Here is a 12099-nt window from a genome sequence, read left to right as displayed (position 1 = left end):
CGTACTTTCCGTTGCGTCATTCCTATCTGAAATAACGGTTATTGTCATTTGTATTTTATAAAAGAAATAAAAAAAACTTGCTTGCTGTGCTGTGTGGAGTTGGGCAGCACTTGGAGATTGGCAGAACACTCGAGAAGTGTCCAGAAGCACTCCGCAACACGTCGTGCCTCTCCTAACACTCCTATCTTGTTCTGCCAACCCCCGCGTGTTTTATGACTGCACACAGCAGCACGCACGCGCGTTCTCTATTTCTACAATAACATTCTGGAAGCTGTAGAGCACTCGAGAGCAAGAAAACACTCGATCGGCTACGCCTCGTGTTCATAAACGTACTTTTCTTGTTCTCTACAGCTCACAGCAGAACAGTACAGAGACGGGCGCGTGCGTTTTATATTCATTATTATATAGTTAGGATAGTACGCGCGCGCTGATTGGTCGAAAACTGTGCATTTATTAGTGAACGGATGGATGGATGGATGGATGGATGGATGGATGGGTGGATGGATGGATGGATGGGTGGATGGATGGGTGGGTGGGTGGATGGGTGGATGGATGGATGGATGAATAAACAATATATCGAGGGAGATTTTGTACTAAATAAAAGATTTTAGAGGATTAGAATTTTCTTAACAGATCAAAAACAGCGGAATGGTTTCCAGCTTCTCGAGTGTTCTCCCAACATCCCAAGTGTTTTGATCAGAGTATCAAACACGGAAAACTTTTTTTGATTTTTTAAAATAAAATATCAAACTCGCGGAAAGATCGAAAAAAAACAAAGTATTAGTAAATTCTCCCTACGTGCTGTCTTATTCAAACTGACCAATGAGCGCGCGCGATGAATTAAAATCTGACAGTTGCAATACTCGCGCGCGCTAAAATGACGCGAGCGTGTTTTGATACTCTCATCAAACATGGTTTTCGACCAATCGTAGCGCGCGTAGTATCCCAATTATTTTATAAAATTGAACCTAAAATCTCCCTCAAGATATTGCTTTTTTTCCCAGTTCTTTGATTGGCGGTCATTGAATTGTAAGTCGGCGAACGAGACCTCACATTTCGCGAGTCGCATTTAACGATAATGTTATAAATGTCAAATTAAGCTTTACAACGGTATCAAAAGTTTATAAAGATATTTAATAAATAAAAACTCATTTGTTTTTCAATATAGTTCGTTTTCAACTATGAAACAACTTCTAGTATACTGAATTACCATTACGGGTTAACTTTCATATAATAATTTTAAAACTTAAAACACACTTAAAAACTGTGGAATTCTTATTTTTGTAACTTTTTTGATTTTGATTTTGCTCTTCTCTTTAGTGCACAACTCAAAATATTTTCAACAACAGGGGTTTCTGTTTCTGGAACTGGTGATAAATCCTGCAGTGTGCATTCTCCATAAAATTGATCTGCTTCATCTAAAGGCTCATCCTGCTGTTCTTCTAGCGTTGTTGTGTATAAAATGTAGAATCACGACACAGCCGAGCTTCTTCCTCGATATAGTTGTCAGGTCCTTGCGTCACCGTGTAGGATGTACTTTCTCCATATGAATCTTGTCGGCCAACTTCTCTTAAATTTGCTTTTAACGCTTTTGCTATTGCTCGTTTCTGGAGAGCAGAACCCAAAATGCTTTCCACAACAACAGGGGTTTCTGGTTCTTCGATTGGCGACAAATCACTAAGGGTACATTCACCATAAATTTGATCTGCTTCATCTAAAAGCTCGTCTAACTGTTCAAGTGATGGTATGTACGATGTGCCTTCTTCGGCAGCTTTGTCAGGTGCTAGTGGCACTGGCTCAGTTGTCCTGTCTTCATAAAATTCATAAATTTGATCTCCTTCCTCAAAATGTTCGTTTTGTTCTTCAAGAATTGATGTGTAAGATTTAGGTTCGTCGGTAAATACATCTGCTTTTTCTGCATGCTCATCATGTTCTTCAACTGTTGATGCACAAGAAGGAACTTCTTCCACAAAAGTTTTGTCTTGTTTTTCCTGTGTTGGTTGGTAAAACTCAGTTTCTTCTACCCCCACATCTCTAGTACCTTTTGTGCTATGATCACTTCCAAAAGCTGAAGATGCTAAGATTTCATCACTCCCATTGGGATCTTGTGGCGCTTCTTTTTCTTTAGCTGTCTCTTCTACTCTTGTTCTTATTACCTTCTTTGGTGTTTCTAAAGGTTTATAAAATGGTTCATAGGTTGAAGAATACGTAATGATCTCCCCTAGCTTTTCCTTTCTCCTACGCTCTAGAGCTTCAGCAATGATACCTTTCGGCTTGGGGAAATTTTCGACGACTTGAAAGTTAGCCGATGCACTACTAATATCGCCTTGGAATTCGGCATCGCTGTCTTCCTGATAAAGATTGTCGTATCCTTTATAGAGACCATAATACTGTGGTTCCTCATGATCCTCTAGTAAATCATCTGTCTGGAACACTAATTCTTGAGTCATGAAATTCTGATCTAAGAATTCATCGAAAGATGCAGATTCATATGTTTCCTCATGTATAGTTTCTATTTGGTCTGTGAACCAGAATACTTGCGGTATATATGCATCTTCCAAGAAGCCTTCCTCGGTTTTTTTGTATTCTTCTTCAACCTTTTTCGTTAATGTTAATTGTGTTTTTTGTTTTGACTTGTAAGTTTTCCAGGCAAACAAAAGAGATCCAGCAGTCAGGAGAATGAATGGCAAAAATAAAAGATAAATGTGTAGACTTGCGAAGTTACTTTTTTCTAAAAAAGAAAGACGGAAAAAAGGCAGTTGTTATTCAATTTTCATTGTATTAATCAGATTAGAAGTAAATTAGATTCAGTTAATCTGCTACGAATGTTGTGGGATCTGCGCTTAGCAACATTGGTCGGTAACAAAACAAGGAAGGGACTGGGTCAGAGTTTGAAAACCTAATTTGATAGACCCATCTCAAATTTGTCTTGAATGCAAGGCTAATATGAAAATGCAAAAGAAATAACACTTTTTCTGGATGGAATTTTTGGCATTTCTTTCGTATTTATTTCGTGTTAGGCTCGCATAAAGACAATTTTAAGAAGGGTCCATTTATAAGGTTCCAACAAAATATCCCATAAAATGAAAGAGCAACATATATAGAAACAATGTTATTCACATTCAAAACCTGCCAAAATTACAAAGAAATGTATGGTGTCCACGCAAACCGTCCAGCCACACATACATTTTTTGTAATTTTAGAAAATTGTTACTGTACCGACGAAGGACTAGCGTCCGAAACGTTAGTAAGTTTTTTCATCTTTCACGGTGTAAAATTTACCCTTTTATCATCGTTATCGTTGCCGTTTAAGTTTTTAAAAATTAACAATACTCTGTCTAATAAAGTTGTTATTATGTTATTATTATTGTGCTGGGCCTATGGGCACAGTACATTTGTTTTTGGTGAGTTAGGTATGATCGGAATTTAGTGTTACGAACATGAGACCTATATCGAAGATGTCCATTTGTGGACCTCGTCATGATTGACATTGGTGAAACACGAGGTGAAAATGCATGCACGTCGAGATCTGTCAGATCGGGACACGGAGGAGTTGAAAGAGGTTGAACATATGTGGTTTTCGTGGTAAGAGTGCCTTAATCCAACTTACTTTAAACTTAATTTGGTAGTATTCTAAGCAGATAATTAGAAACTGGAGCTAAATTAGAAACTTAAAGTGCGATTTTTGTTTTTTGACACAACTCCAATTAGTATGGGAAATCGCACAATCTCGAGTACAATTTCCAAATTGTACGAGAAGATCGTGCGATTTTTTGTTTATAGTTCACTCAACAAAATTTCAGTAAAAAATGCGAAGCGACGCCGTTCATCTTTGTCTATTTGGCGGCCGATTTCCAGTCCATCGTGCAACTGAAATGCATAAAAAAGATTAGTTCTTACGGCTTTAAAATTTTATTTATGCTTTTTAAGTACAAAATGATAGAAAATAATTGTTTTGACATTGTTTTGGCCGTGTTGCCATAGCGACTTAATTCGGTACTCCTACGGAGTACAATTAACGCTATAATTGTACTCCTTTCGACCAATCAGAGTCGAGTAATTTTGTTGAGTGTACTATAAGTTACGTAAACAAAAGATTATAAATGGACAGGCCAGGAATTTCTACTGCGTCATTGATGTAAAATAGTACTCGCACGAGTTTTATATTTTATTAGCTAGAAAAATAATATTCGTTTTGACTAGCAAAACATATTTATTTCTAGTCGAATATTTTCATGAAAAAAACGTATTTCATGCCGAAAGCTTGAATGGGGGAGCGCCAGGAATTTCTACTGCGTCATTGCTCTAAAAAAGTACTCGCACGAGTTATATGTTATTGTATTAACTAAAGTAATGATTTTTGTTTTAGTTAGCTAAACGTATCTATTTCTAGTCGAACATTTTTATGAAAAAAGGGGTTTTCATGCCGAAACCTTCAATGAGTGGGTGGACGAGGAATTTACTGCGTCATAATTTACATAAAAGAGTACTCACACGAGTTTTATATTAGCTTATTTATAGATCCTTTCACGGTTTCCGACGCCATATTGTTTGGGGGGCAAATTTACTAAGAAGCGTACTGTAGGGAAAGAGATACGTTTTTCGCAATATTTGAAGTTACCCTGCGAGCAGAGTCTCCTTTACCTTCCCCCGAGAGAGAGAGGAAAGAGTCTTCTTTCTGTAGATGGAGAACCCCGGGGGAGGGGGAGGGGGAGAATCCTCTGTTCAATGTTTTGCGTGGTGTTTTCGAGCCGATGGAGCCACCATGACACTGGTTCTCAGAGAGACGGAGGCTTGCTTTGGGGTTTGCGACCAAGACTCTTTTATGCTGGTTCAATTTGACCGTAAAAAAATCTTGCCTCGACGAAAAACGTATCTCTTCTATCAGCATTACAAAATATTCTATTTTAGTCAAACCGAATCCACGGACTTTCTTCTGTCTTACAATGACTAAATTTCAAATAGTCTTCTACTCTATTCAAAGTATCCAATGTGCCCAGCACATTTGACACGTTTTCCCGTGTCAAAACTTGTTATTATTATTATTAATGCATGTATAGTGTATCAATTATTTCATAACAGCTCTACTTCGTCAATGAACGATATTTTTGTTTTATTTCTGCAAATTATTGAAAAACTTTGAAGTGTTCATGGCTCGAGTTCCGCAATGTAAAATGTGCTCTTTCAGTCACAAAAGGCTGTGGAGTCTGTGACTTTGAATAAACTTGTTATGTCAAGTTTATAAAAAGTCACGGCAGACATGACATACATTCTCTTTAGTTTCGAAAGTAGAATAGACCCTTTACGAGTTCCAAATTACCGCTGTGTTTCTTGATTATAGACTCATTTGCTCAGGCTAAGCCTCGAATCAGTGTCTAATTACTCGCAAATACCAATGGTAAAGTAAAGAATGCACAAGTTCAACAATATGAACACTTTGAAACTTGACAGACCTTGACTGGAAAACATGAATATTCTTCACAAAATCAAGGCTTAGTCTGAGTAAATGAGTCTGTAATCAAGAAACACGGCGGTAATTTGGAACTCGAAAAGGGTCTATTACATCTTCATGCTCAACCGGTTTACATAATGTTTGACAAAACAATTACTGTTTCTCAGCAACTTGTCTGACAATGCGTAGCAAGTGCCCACTAACGTCCTTAAGTAAACAAATCGGCAATACTCCAAACCATCGTGTTAAAAAGGAGGCATTCTAAGGGTCTTTAAATTTACCTTGCTCACAATTTCTTCCATACCAGCCATCTTTACATGAACAGTTGTAAGACCCGTCAACATTTACACATGCTCCTTGGTTTAAACATGGAAACGTTTGACATTCATCAATATCTGTATAGAAAATGAATGAAAATTCAGTAATAAGAAATATCATGACTTTAGCATTGAGGATTTTACGAGAGTTTACCATGATTATCAAAATAGCTTAAACCTGTATTTCTAAATAGCAGGACATGATTCACTGTCATAGAATGTGGCTCATTGTACTTACATCAATAAATAAACACCTTGCACCTTGCAGCGAATAGCCCACCTCCGAGATATGCTTCGTTTGTCACACACAAAGGTTTCAGTACGAGGCTACGTGCAAAATTAGGTTTGTTCTTTTCTCCTGTCACGAATCACTGAGCATTATGTACGAACCCTCCTTTGAGCGTGACAAGCGAAGCATATCTCGAAAGTAAATTCTACTTCTAAGACTCCTAAAATCATAAACCTTTGACTCCTTTAACTTCTTTTTTGCTTTAGTAAAGTTAAAGGCTAGCTTGCTGTTATTATAGACCTCTTTAGGTTAGACGCAATGTTTATCCATTTTAGACCATGTCTTATTTCCAAGAGTATCCAGGAGTATAATTTCTTTGTTTAACAGTTGCGCACGAGAAGACACATGAATATGAATACCATTCAAAGAAAGAATGAAAAAGCTACGCAAAAAGGTCTATTGTGAATAAATGTTGAAGAAAAAGAGGGATTTCATTGCTTCTAGTAGTATCTGAAGTCGTGTCCTACCTTTTTCGCAGTGTTCGCCCTCCCAGCCTTCAGCGCACAAACACACATAACTGCCAAGTAGATTAGTACAGGAACCATGATCATGACAAGTAACCATCAAACACTCATCCACGTCTACAAACATATTATATAAAAATAATATATTTTATTATATAATTACCAATGAAATATCTATTTTTCTCTATTTCGAAAAATTGATATCTACACACGTGAAAATAACATGTTATTTTCACGTGTGAAAATAACACCATTGCGATGGCTATTCAAAAATACACGGAAAGAATTGCCTGAAAAAGCCAAAACATACTTCATTGATAATTATATAATAAACAGAATATTACATGGCCGCTTGGAGATACGAAATTTATCTTCTCGTGTTGAAAATCTCTCACTCGTTCGCTGCGCTCACTTGTGAGAGATCTTTTCAACACTCGAAGATAAATTTCGTATCTCCGCGCGCCCATGTAATATCCTCTATACATTTGATGAAAACGAAGGGCATATTCATTACTTTGTTAGATATGGTACTATAAGGACTACATAAACGACTCCCCTCCAAAAGTCAAGTGCTTATCATCAATATAAAAGGAAAGATTGCGCAAAATATTTTAACTGTCAACCTGGACAACTCCCGCAACCCCACTCTGCCACGGCGACCAGAATGGTAGCACAATAGACCTCTCGACCTTGGGCGTAATGTTTTCCTTTTTCAGACCACGTGCCCTTGAGAATAAGATTTTTTATTTGAGTTGTGTCCATAGACATTTTCTCAGATAGCGATTATGATACATTGTGGTCTAGCTTCGGTACGAACATCTTTTGTCCATCATGCATTATATGGTGTTGTTTGTACCGAACCTAGACCACAATGCATCCTGTTTATCGATCTCAGAAAAGGCCTATCCTAATGTGCGCGAGAATTAACAAAAAAACCATAATCTTGGGAATGAAACGTGGTCTGAAATGGGAAAGCATTACACCCAAGCTAGAAGTCTATTCTACTACTACCTAATTTGGGTATTTTCAAACATCTTCATTCTGAGCTTCCATAAAGTGCTTATCCAATTTTCCCATATCTCAGCCTCAATACAGAAATGCTTGTTTGGTTTTTACGTTCATTTCTCTCGTGAGCAACTTTGCTTTGGTTTCAAAAACTTTGATAGTGGAACAGCACTTGAACAGCACTATTATATTTATACACTTATGTAAATATTTGGGTATTAAATAAACTATGTATGTAACTTCAGAGAGGTTATTTTTGTCGATATAACGATATCACATACATCAAAGTGCGCAATTCAAAGTTGTCAAAAAGACGTAGAATTTGAAAGGAAATGAAAAAGTCGTAAAAATGTTTACGGTACGGGGCGCTGTACAGTAGCTTTTAGCCTTGTATATTGATGAAAATAATCATTTAGATAACTAGTCTAACGGAATAGTATACATCTATAATTGAGGAAAATATCTTGCCTTGATCGCATCTATCTCCTTGCCAGCCTGCCACGCATGTACAAGAAAAATTCCCAATAGAATTATTACATACTGCATGTCCTGGACAACGTTGCAAAAGACACTCATCCACATCTATAAAAAGAAAAGTTTTGCCTGGAACATAAGTTTATCTCTACAAAATCCAAACATTTGGCCTTACCTCTTTCACAATGTTTTCCTTGCCATTCTGGTGCGCATTCGCAAATGTAGCTGCCATCGACATTAACACAAGTACCAGAATTTAAACACGGATTTAAGCTGCATTCATTAACACCTAAATAATAATAATAAAAAGCAATAGGTAGTAAGGAAAAAGCTGACACCCTCGGAACCGTCAGGTTTTTGTCTGTAATAGCGAGCGTCTGAAATTTAACAAATAGCTATCAGTTTCTTATGCCTGTCCTCTTATTGATAATAGATTGTGTCATTACATCGTCAAACTAGGGTGGCTCCACGAGGCGTACATATGATACATATGATATCCATTTGTTTTTTACCATAACAAAAACGATAAAAACTTCTCATTTTAGTGATCGAAACAACTGAAACACAGCACGATCGTTCACGTCAGCTTTAATTGTCTAGAGATGATATTGAAAATAAATAAAAGTGTATTTTATTTTTAAAACGAATTCCCCACCCAAAACAAAAGCACAAACAAATTAATCAATCGCAAAACAGGGACAGCTTCGCACACCCGACTGCCGAAGCAAAGACCTACCTAAGTCGCAGTTCTTGCCGTACCATCCGGTGGTGCATGTGCAGTTGTAACCGCCAGCAAAGTTCAAACAAGTGCCTTGGTTTTGACAAGGGTTATTCTCACACTCGTTCACATCTGAAAGCAAACCCCCAAAAACAAGATTCAGTTGCAACAACAAATCCATGCATTTCTCGGCCCAACGCTGCGCACAACATCCTTACCTTCCTCACAGTGCTGTCCCTTCCATCCCACCGCGCAACTGCAAGCATAGCTGCCAGCAGAGCTCGTGCACGTTCCTTGGTTTTGGCATGGTTTCGCTTCGCACTCGTCCACATCCTCGTCGCAGTCGTGTGCCCGCCAGCCCGCCACGCAACTGCATTGGTAACTTCCCGCCGAGTTGGTGCATGTTCCTTGGTTCTGGCATGGATCGTCCAGGCACTCGTCTACATCTTGATGACAGTCCTGTCCCTGCCATCCTGCTGGGCATGCGCAAGTGTAGCTGCCAACGGCGTTAGTACACGTTCCGTTGTTCTGGCACGGCTCGATCAGACACTCGTTGACATCTTCATCGCAATGCTTTCCCTGCCATCCAGATGCGCATGCGCACGAGTAACTTCCCGCCGAATTGATGCATGCTGCTCGGTTCAGGCATGGCCTGTTTAGACATTCGTCCACATCCTCCTCGCACTTCCTGCCTTTCCAACCAACTATGCAAGCGCACGAGTATCTGCCTATAAGGTCGATACACGTTCCGTTGTGTTGACACGGACTGGAAAGACACTCGTTGGTTTCATGGTGACACCTGTGGCCTCGCCAGCCAACTGTGCATGCACAGGTAAAATTGCCCACGGTGTTGCTACATGTTCCTCCGTGAAGACACGGATTGTCAACACATTCATCTACGTCCTGCTCACAGTCATGCCCCTGCCATTCCACGGCGCACGTGCAGTCGTAGCCACCAGCAAAGTTTGTGCATGTTCCTTGGTTCCTACAGGGATCCGTCGAGCACTCGTCTACGTCCACATCACAGTGATGTCCCTGCCATCCCACCTCGCAGCTGCAACTGTAGCTACCAGCAGTGTTGGTACATGTCCCTTGATTTTGACACGGATTCTTCAAACACTCGTCCACATCTGCAAACGAAAAGTCCCATTGCATCATGTTAGCCCCATCATCTACCACAATCAACAGCGACTACCAAGTGCACTCACCTTCATCGCAGTGCACCCCCTGCCAGCCATCTACGCATGCGCACGAATAACTGCCATTAGAATTGATGCAGGTTCCTTGGTTTGCACATGGCTCCGTCAGACACTCGTTGACGTCTACGAACAAAGCAAAAAAAAAAAAAACATTTTCAAGGATTCTACAGTCACACCAAACTGCATTCAAGCAAAATTAATATATTGGTGGCAATCTAACAACAGGAAAACGGCAAGAAATATTCATGGCTGATCAAAGCGATTGGAAGTTACCAACCAGCAATCGCCAAAATCCAAATGATAACGAAACCAACGACGATTAAGTTCAAAATAAAATTGCTAGCAATCATGATTGACTTAACAAGGACAACAATGATGATGAGCGTGATAACGATGACGGTAATAATGGTACCATTAATGATCACCGGCACGAAAAAATGATAAAGCTCGAAGCAACAACAACGATTATGATAAGAATGTGAACACTGACAGCAACAAAAAGAATAACCATAGCAATATTCACCTTCATCGCAGTGCTGTGCTGTCCATCCTGTTTTGCAGGTGCATTTGTAACTGCCTGCCGTATTGGTACACGTCGCATCGTTTTCACAAGGATTCAGAAGACAATCGTCCACATCTGCAAGGAAACAAGCGCTTTCGCTTCAGTTCTCGCCTAACTTCAAGTCCTACCATCAAGGTCGGCGGCATCGAAGTCAAAATCATTTTACAGCGTCGTGCGCGCGTTCTTTCCCCTAACCCTATCTTAGTTAGCCTCGACAATCACAGACACAAGCAACAACTCCATGCAAAATGATCCAACCTTGTTCACAGTGTTTGCCCTGCCATCCGTCCACGCAACTACAGTTGTAGCCTCCGGCAGAATTTGCACATGTTCCTTGGTTTTGGCATGGGTTTGCTTGACACTCATCCACGTCTGTTAAAACAAAAGCACAACCACAATCAATCAATCGCAAAACAGGGACAGCTCCGCACACCCAACTGCCGAAGCAAAGACCTACCTAAGTCGCAGTTCTTGCCGTACCATCCGGTGGTGCATGTGCAGTTGTAACCGCCAGCAAAGTTCAAACAAGTGCCTTGGTTTTGACAAGGGTTATTCTCACACTCGTTCACATCTGAAAGCAAACCCCCCCAAAAAAGATTCAGTTGCAACAACAAATCCATGCATTTCTCGGCCCAACGCTGCGCACAACATCCTTACCTTCCTCACAGTGCTGTCCCTTCCATCCCACCGCGCAACTGCAAGCATAGCTGCCAGCAGAGTTCGTGCACGTTCCTTGGTTTTGGCATGGTTTCGCTTCGCACTCGTCCACATCCTCGTCGCAGTCGTGTGCCCGCCAGCCCGCCACGCAACTGCATTGGTAACTTCCCGCCGAGTTGGTGCATGTTCCTTGGTTCTGGCATGGATCGTCCAGGCACTCGTCTACATCTTGATGGCAGTCCTGTCCCTGCCATCCTGCTGGGCATGCGCAAGTGTAGCTGCCAACGGCGTTAGTACACGTTCCGTTGTTTTGGCACGGCTCGCTCAGACACTCGTTGACATCTTCATCGCAATGCTTTCCCTGCCATCCAGATGCGCATGCGCACGAGTAACTTCCCGCCGAATTGATGCATGCTGCTCGGTTCAGGCATGGCCTGTTTAGACATTCGTCCACATCCTCCTCGCACTTCCTGCCTTTCCAACCAACTATGCAAGCGCACGAGTATCTGCCTATAAGGTCGGTACACGTTCCGTTGTGTTGACACGGATTGGAAAGACACTCGTTGATTTCATTGTGACACCTGTGGCCTTGCCAGCCAACTGTGCATGCACAGGTAAAATTGCCCACGGTGTTGCTACATGTTCCTCCGTGAAGACACGGATTGTCAACACATTCATCTACGTCCTGCTCACAGTCATGCCCCTGCCATTCCACGGCGCACGTGCAGTCGTAGCCACCAGCAAAGTTTGTGCATGTTCCTTGGTTCCTACAGGGATCCGTCGAGCACTCGTCTACGTCCACATCACAGTGATGTCCCTGCCATCCCACCTCGCAGCTGCAACTGTAGCTACCAGCAGTGTTGGTACATGTCCCTTGATTTTGACACGGATTCTTCAAACACTCGTCCACATCTGCAAACGAAAAGTCCCATGGCATCATGTTAGCCCCATCATCTACCACA

General features: G+C 40.8%; 3 protein-coding genes across 3 annotated transcripts; all 3 read right to left on the bottom strand.

Annotated features, from left to right (window-relative positions):
• Window positions 1-1221: 1221 nt before the first annotated feature.
• Window positions 1222-6649, bottom strand: LOC148909406 (uncharacterized). The gene is made up of 3 exons (XM_089034124.1): window positions 6526-6649; window positions 5734-5847; window positions 1222-2731 (listed from the first exon to the last, which is right to left on the bottom strand). The coding sequence occupies exons 1-3, from the start codon at window positions 6647-6649 to the stop codon at window positions 1443-1445; spliced, it is 1527 nt and encodes a 508-aa protein (XP_088890250.1). The 3' UTR covers window positions 1222-1442.
• Window positions 6650-7939: 1290 nt separating this feature from the next.
• On the bottom strand, window positions 7940-9877 carry LOC148909405 (uncharacterized). The gene is made up of 4 exons (XM_089034123.1): window positions 8938-9877; window positions 8738-8851; window positions 8177-8290; window positions 7940-8109 (listed from the first exon to the last, which is right to left on the bottom strand). The coding sequence occupies exons 1-4, from the start codon at window positions 9875-9877 to the stop codon at window positions 7940-7942; spliced, it is 1338 nt and encodes a 445-aa protein (XP_088890249.1).
• A 33-nt stretch (window positions 9878-9910) lies between these two features.
• Window positions 9911-12077, bottom strand: LOC116289310 (uncharacterized). The gene is made up of 5 exons (XM_089034122.1): window positions 11138-12077; window positions 10938-11051; window positions 10739-10852; window positions 10442-10555; window positions 9911-10041 (listed from the first exon to the last, which is right to left on the bottom strand). Exons 1-5 carry the CDS (start codon window positions 12075-12077, stop codon window positions 9911-9913), a joined length of 1413 nt encoding a protein of 470 aa, XP_088890248.1.
• Window positions 12078-12099: the final 22 nt, after the last annotated feature.

Source organism: Actinia tenebrosa, unplaced genomic scaffold, assembly GCF_029948245.1.
Source record: "Actinia tenebrosa isolate PJP-AT-01 unplaced genomic scaffold, QUT_ActTen_1.0 PGA_scaffold2__45_contigs__length_23673736, whole genome shotgun sequence".
In the NCBI taxonomy this organism is placed as follows: domain Eukaryota; kingdom Metazoa; phylum Cnidaria; class Anthozoa; order Actiniaria; family Actiniidae; genus Actinia; species Actinia tenebrosa.
Note: the sequence above shows the minus strand (reverse complement) of the source record. Positions and strands in the feature narration are given on the sequence as shown.

Coding starts and splice junctions, on each gene's coding strand:
- LOC148909406 (XM_089034124.1), bottom strand. CDS start 6,649: ATGTTTGTAGACGTGGATGAGTGTTTGATGGTTACTTGTCATGATCAT. Junction 5,848..6,525: donor GGGCGAACACTGCGAAAAAG/GTAGGACACGAC, acceptor TTTTCTATACAG/ATATTGATGAATGTCAAACG. Junction 2,732..5,733: donor TGGAAGAAATTGTGAGCAAG/GTAAATTTAAAG, acceptor TTTCTTTTTTAG/AAAAAAGTAACTTCGCAAGT.
- LOC148909405 (XM_089034123.1), bottom strand. CDS start 9,877: ATGATGCAATGGGACTTTTCGTTTGCAGATGTGGACGAGTGTTTGAAG. Junction 8,291..8,737: donor CGGCAAGAACTGCGACTTAG/GTAGGTCTTTGC, acceptor ATTATTATTTAG/GTGTTAATGAATGCAGCTTA. Junction 8,110..8,176: donor AGGAAAACATTGTGAAAGAG/GTAAGGCCAAAT, acceptor TTCTTTTTATAG/ATGTGGATGAGTGTCTTTTG.
- LOC116289310 (XM_089034122.1), bottom strand. CDS start 12,077: ATGATGCCATGGGACTTTTCGTTTGCAGATGTGGACGAGTGTTTGAAG. Junction 11,052..11,137: donor GGGACAGCACTGTGAGGAAG/GTAAGGATGTTG, acceptor GTTTGCTTTCAG/ATGTGAACGAGTGTGAGAAT. Junction 10,556..10,738: donor GGGCAAACACTGTGAACAAG/GTTGGATCATTT, acceptor GTTTCCTTGCAG/ATGTGGACGATTGTCTTCTG.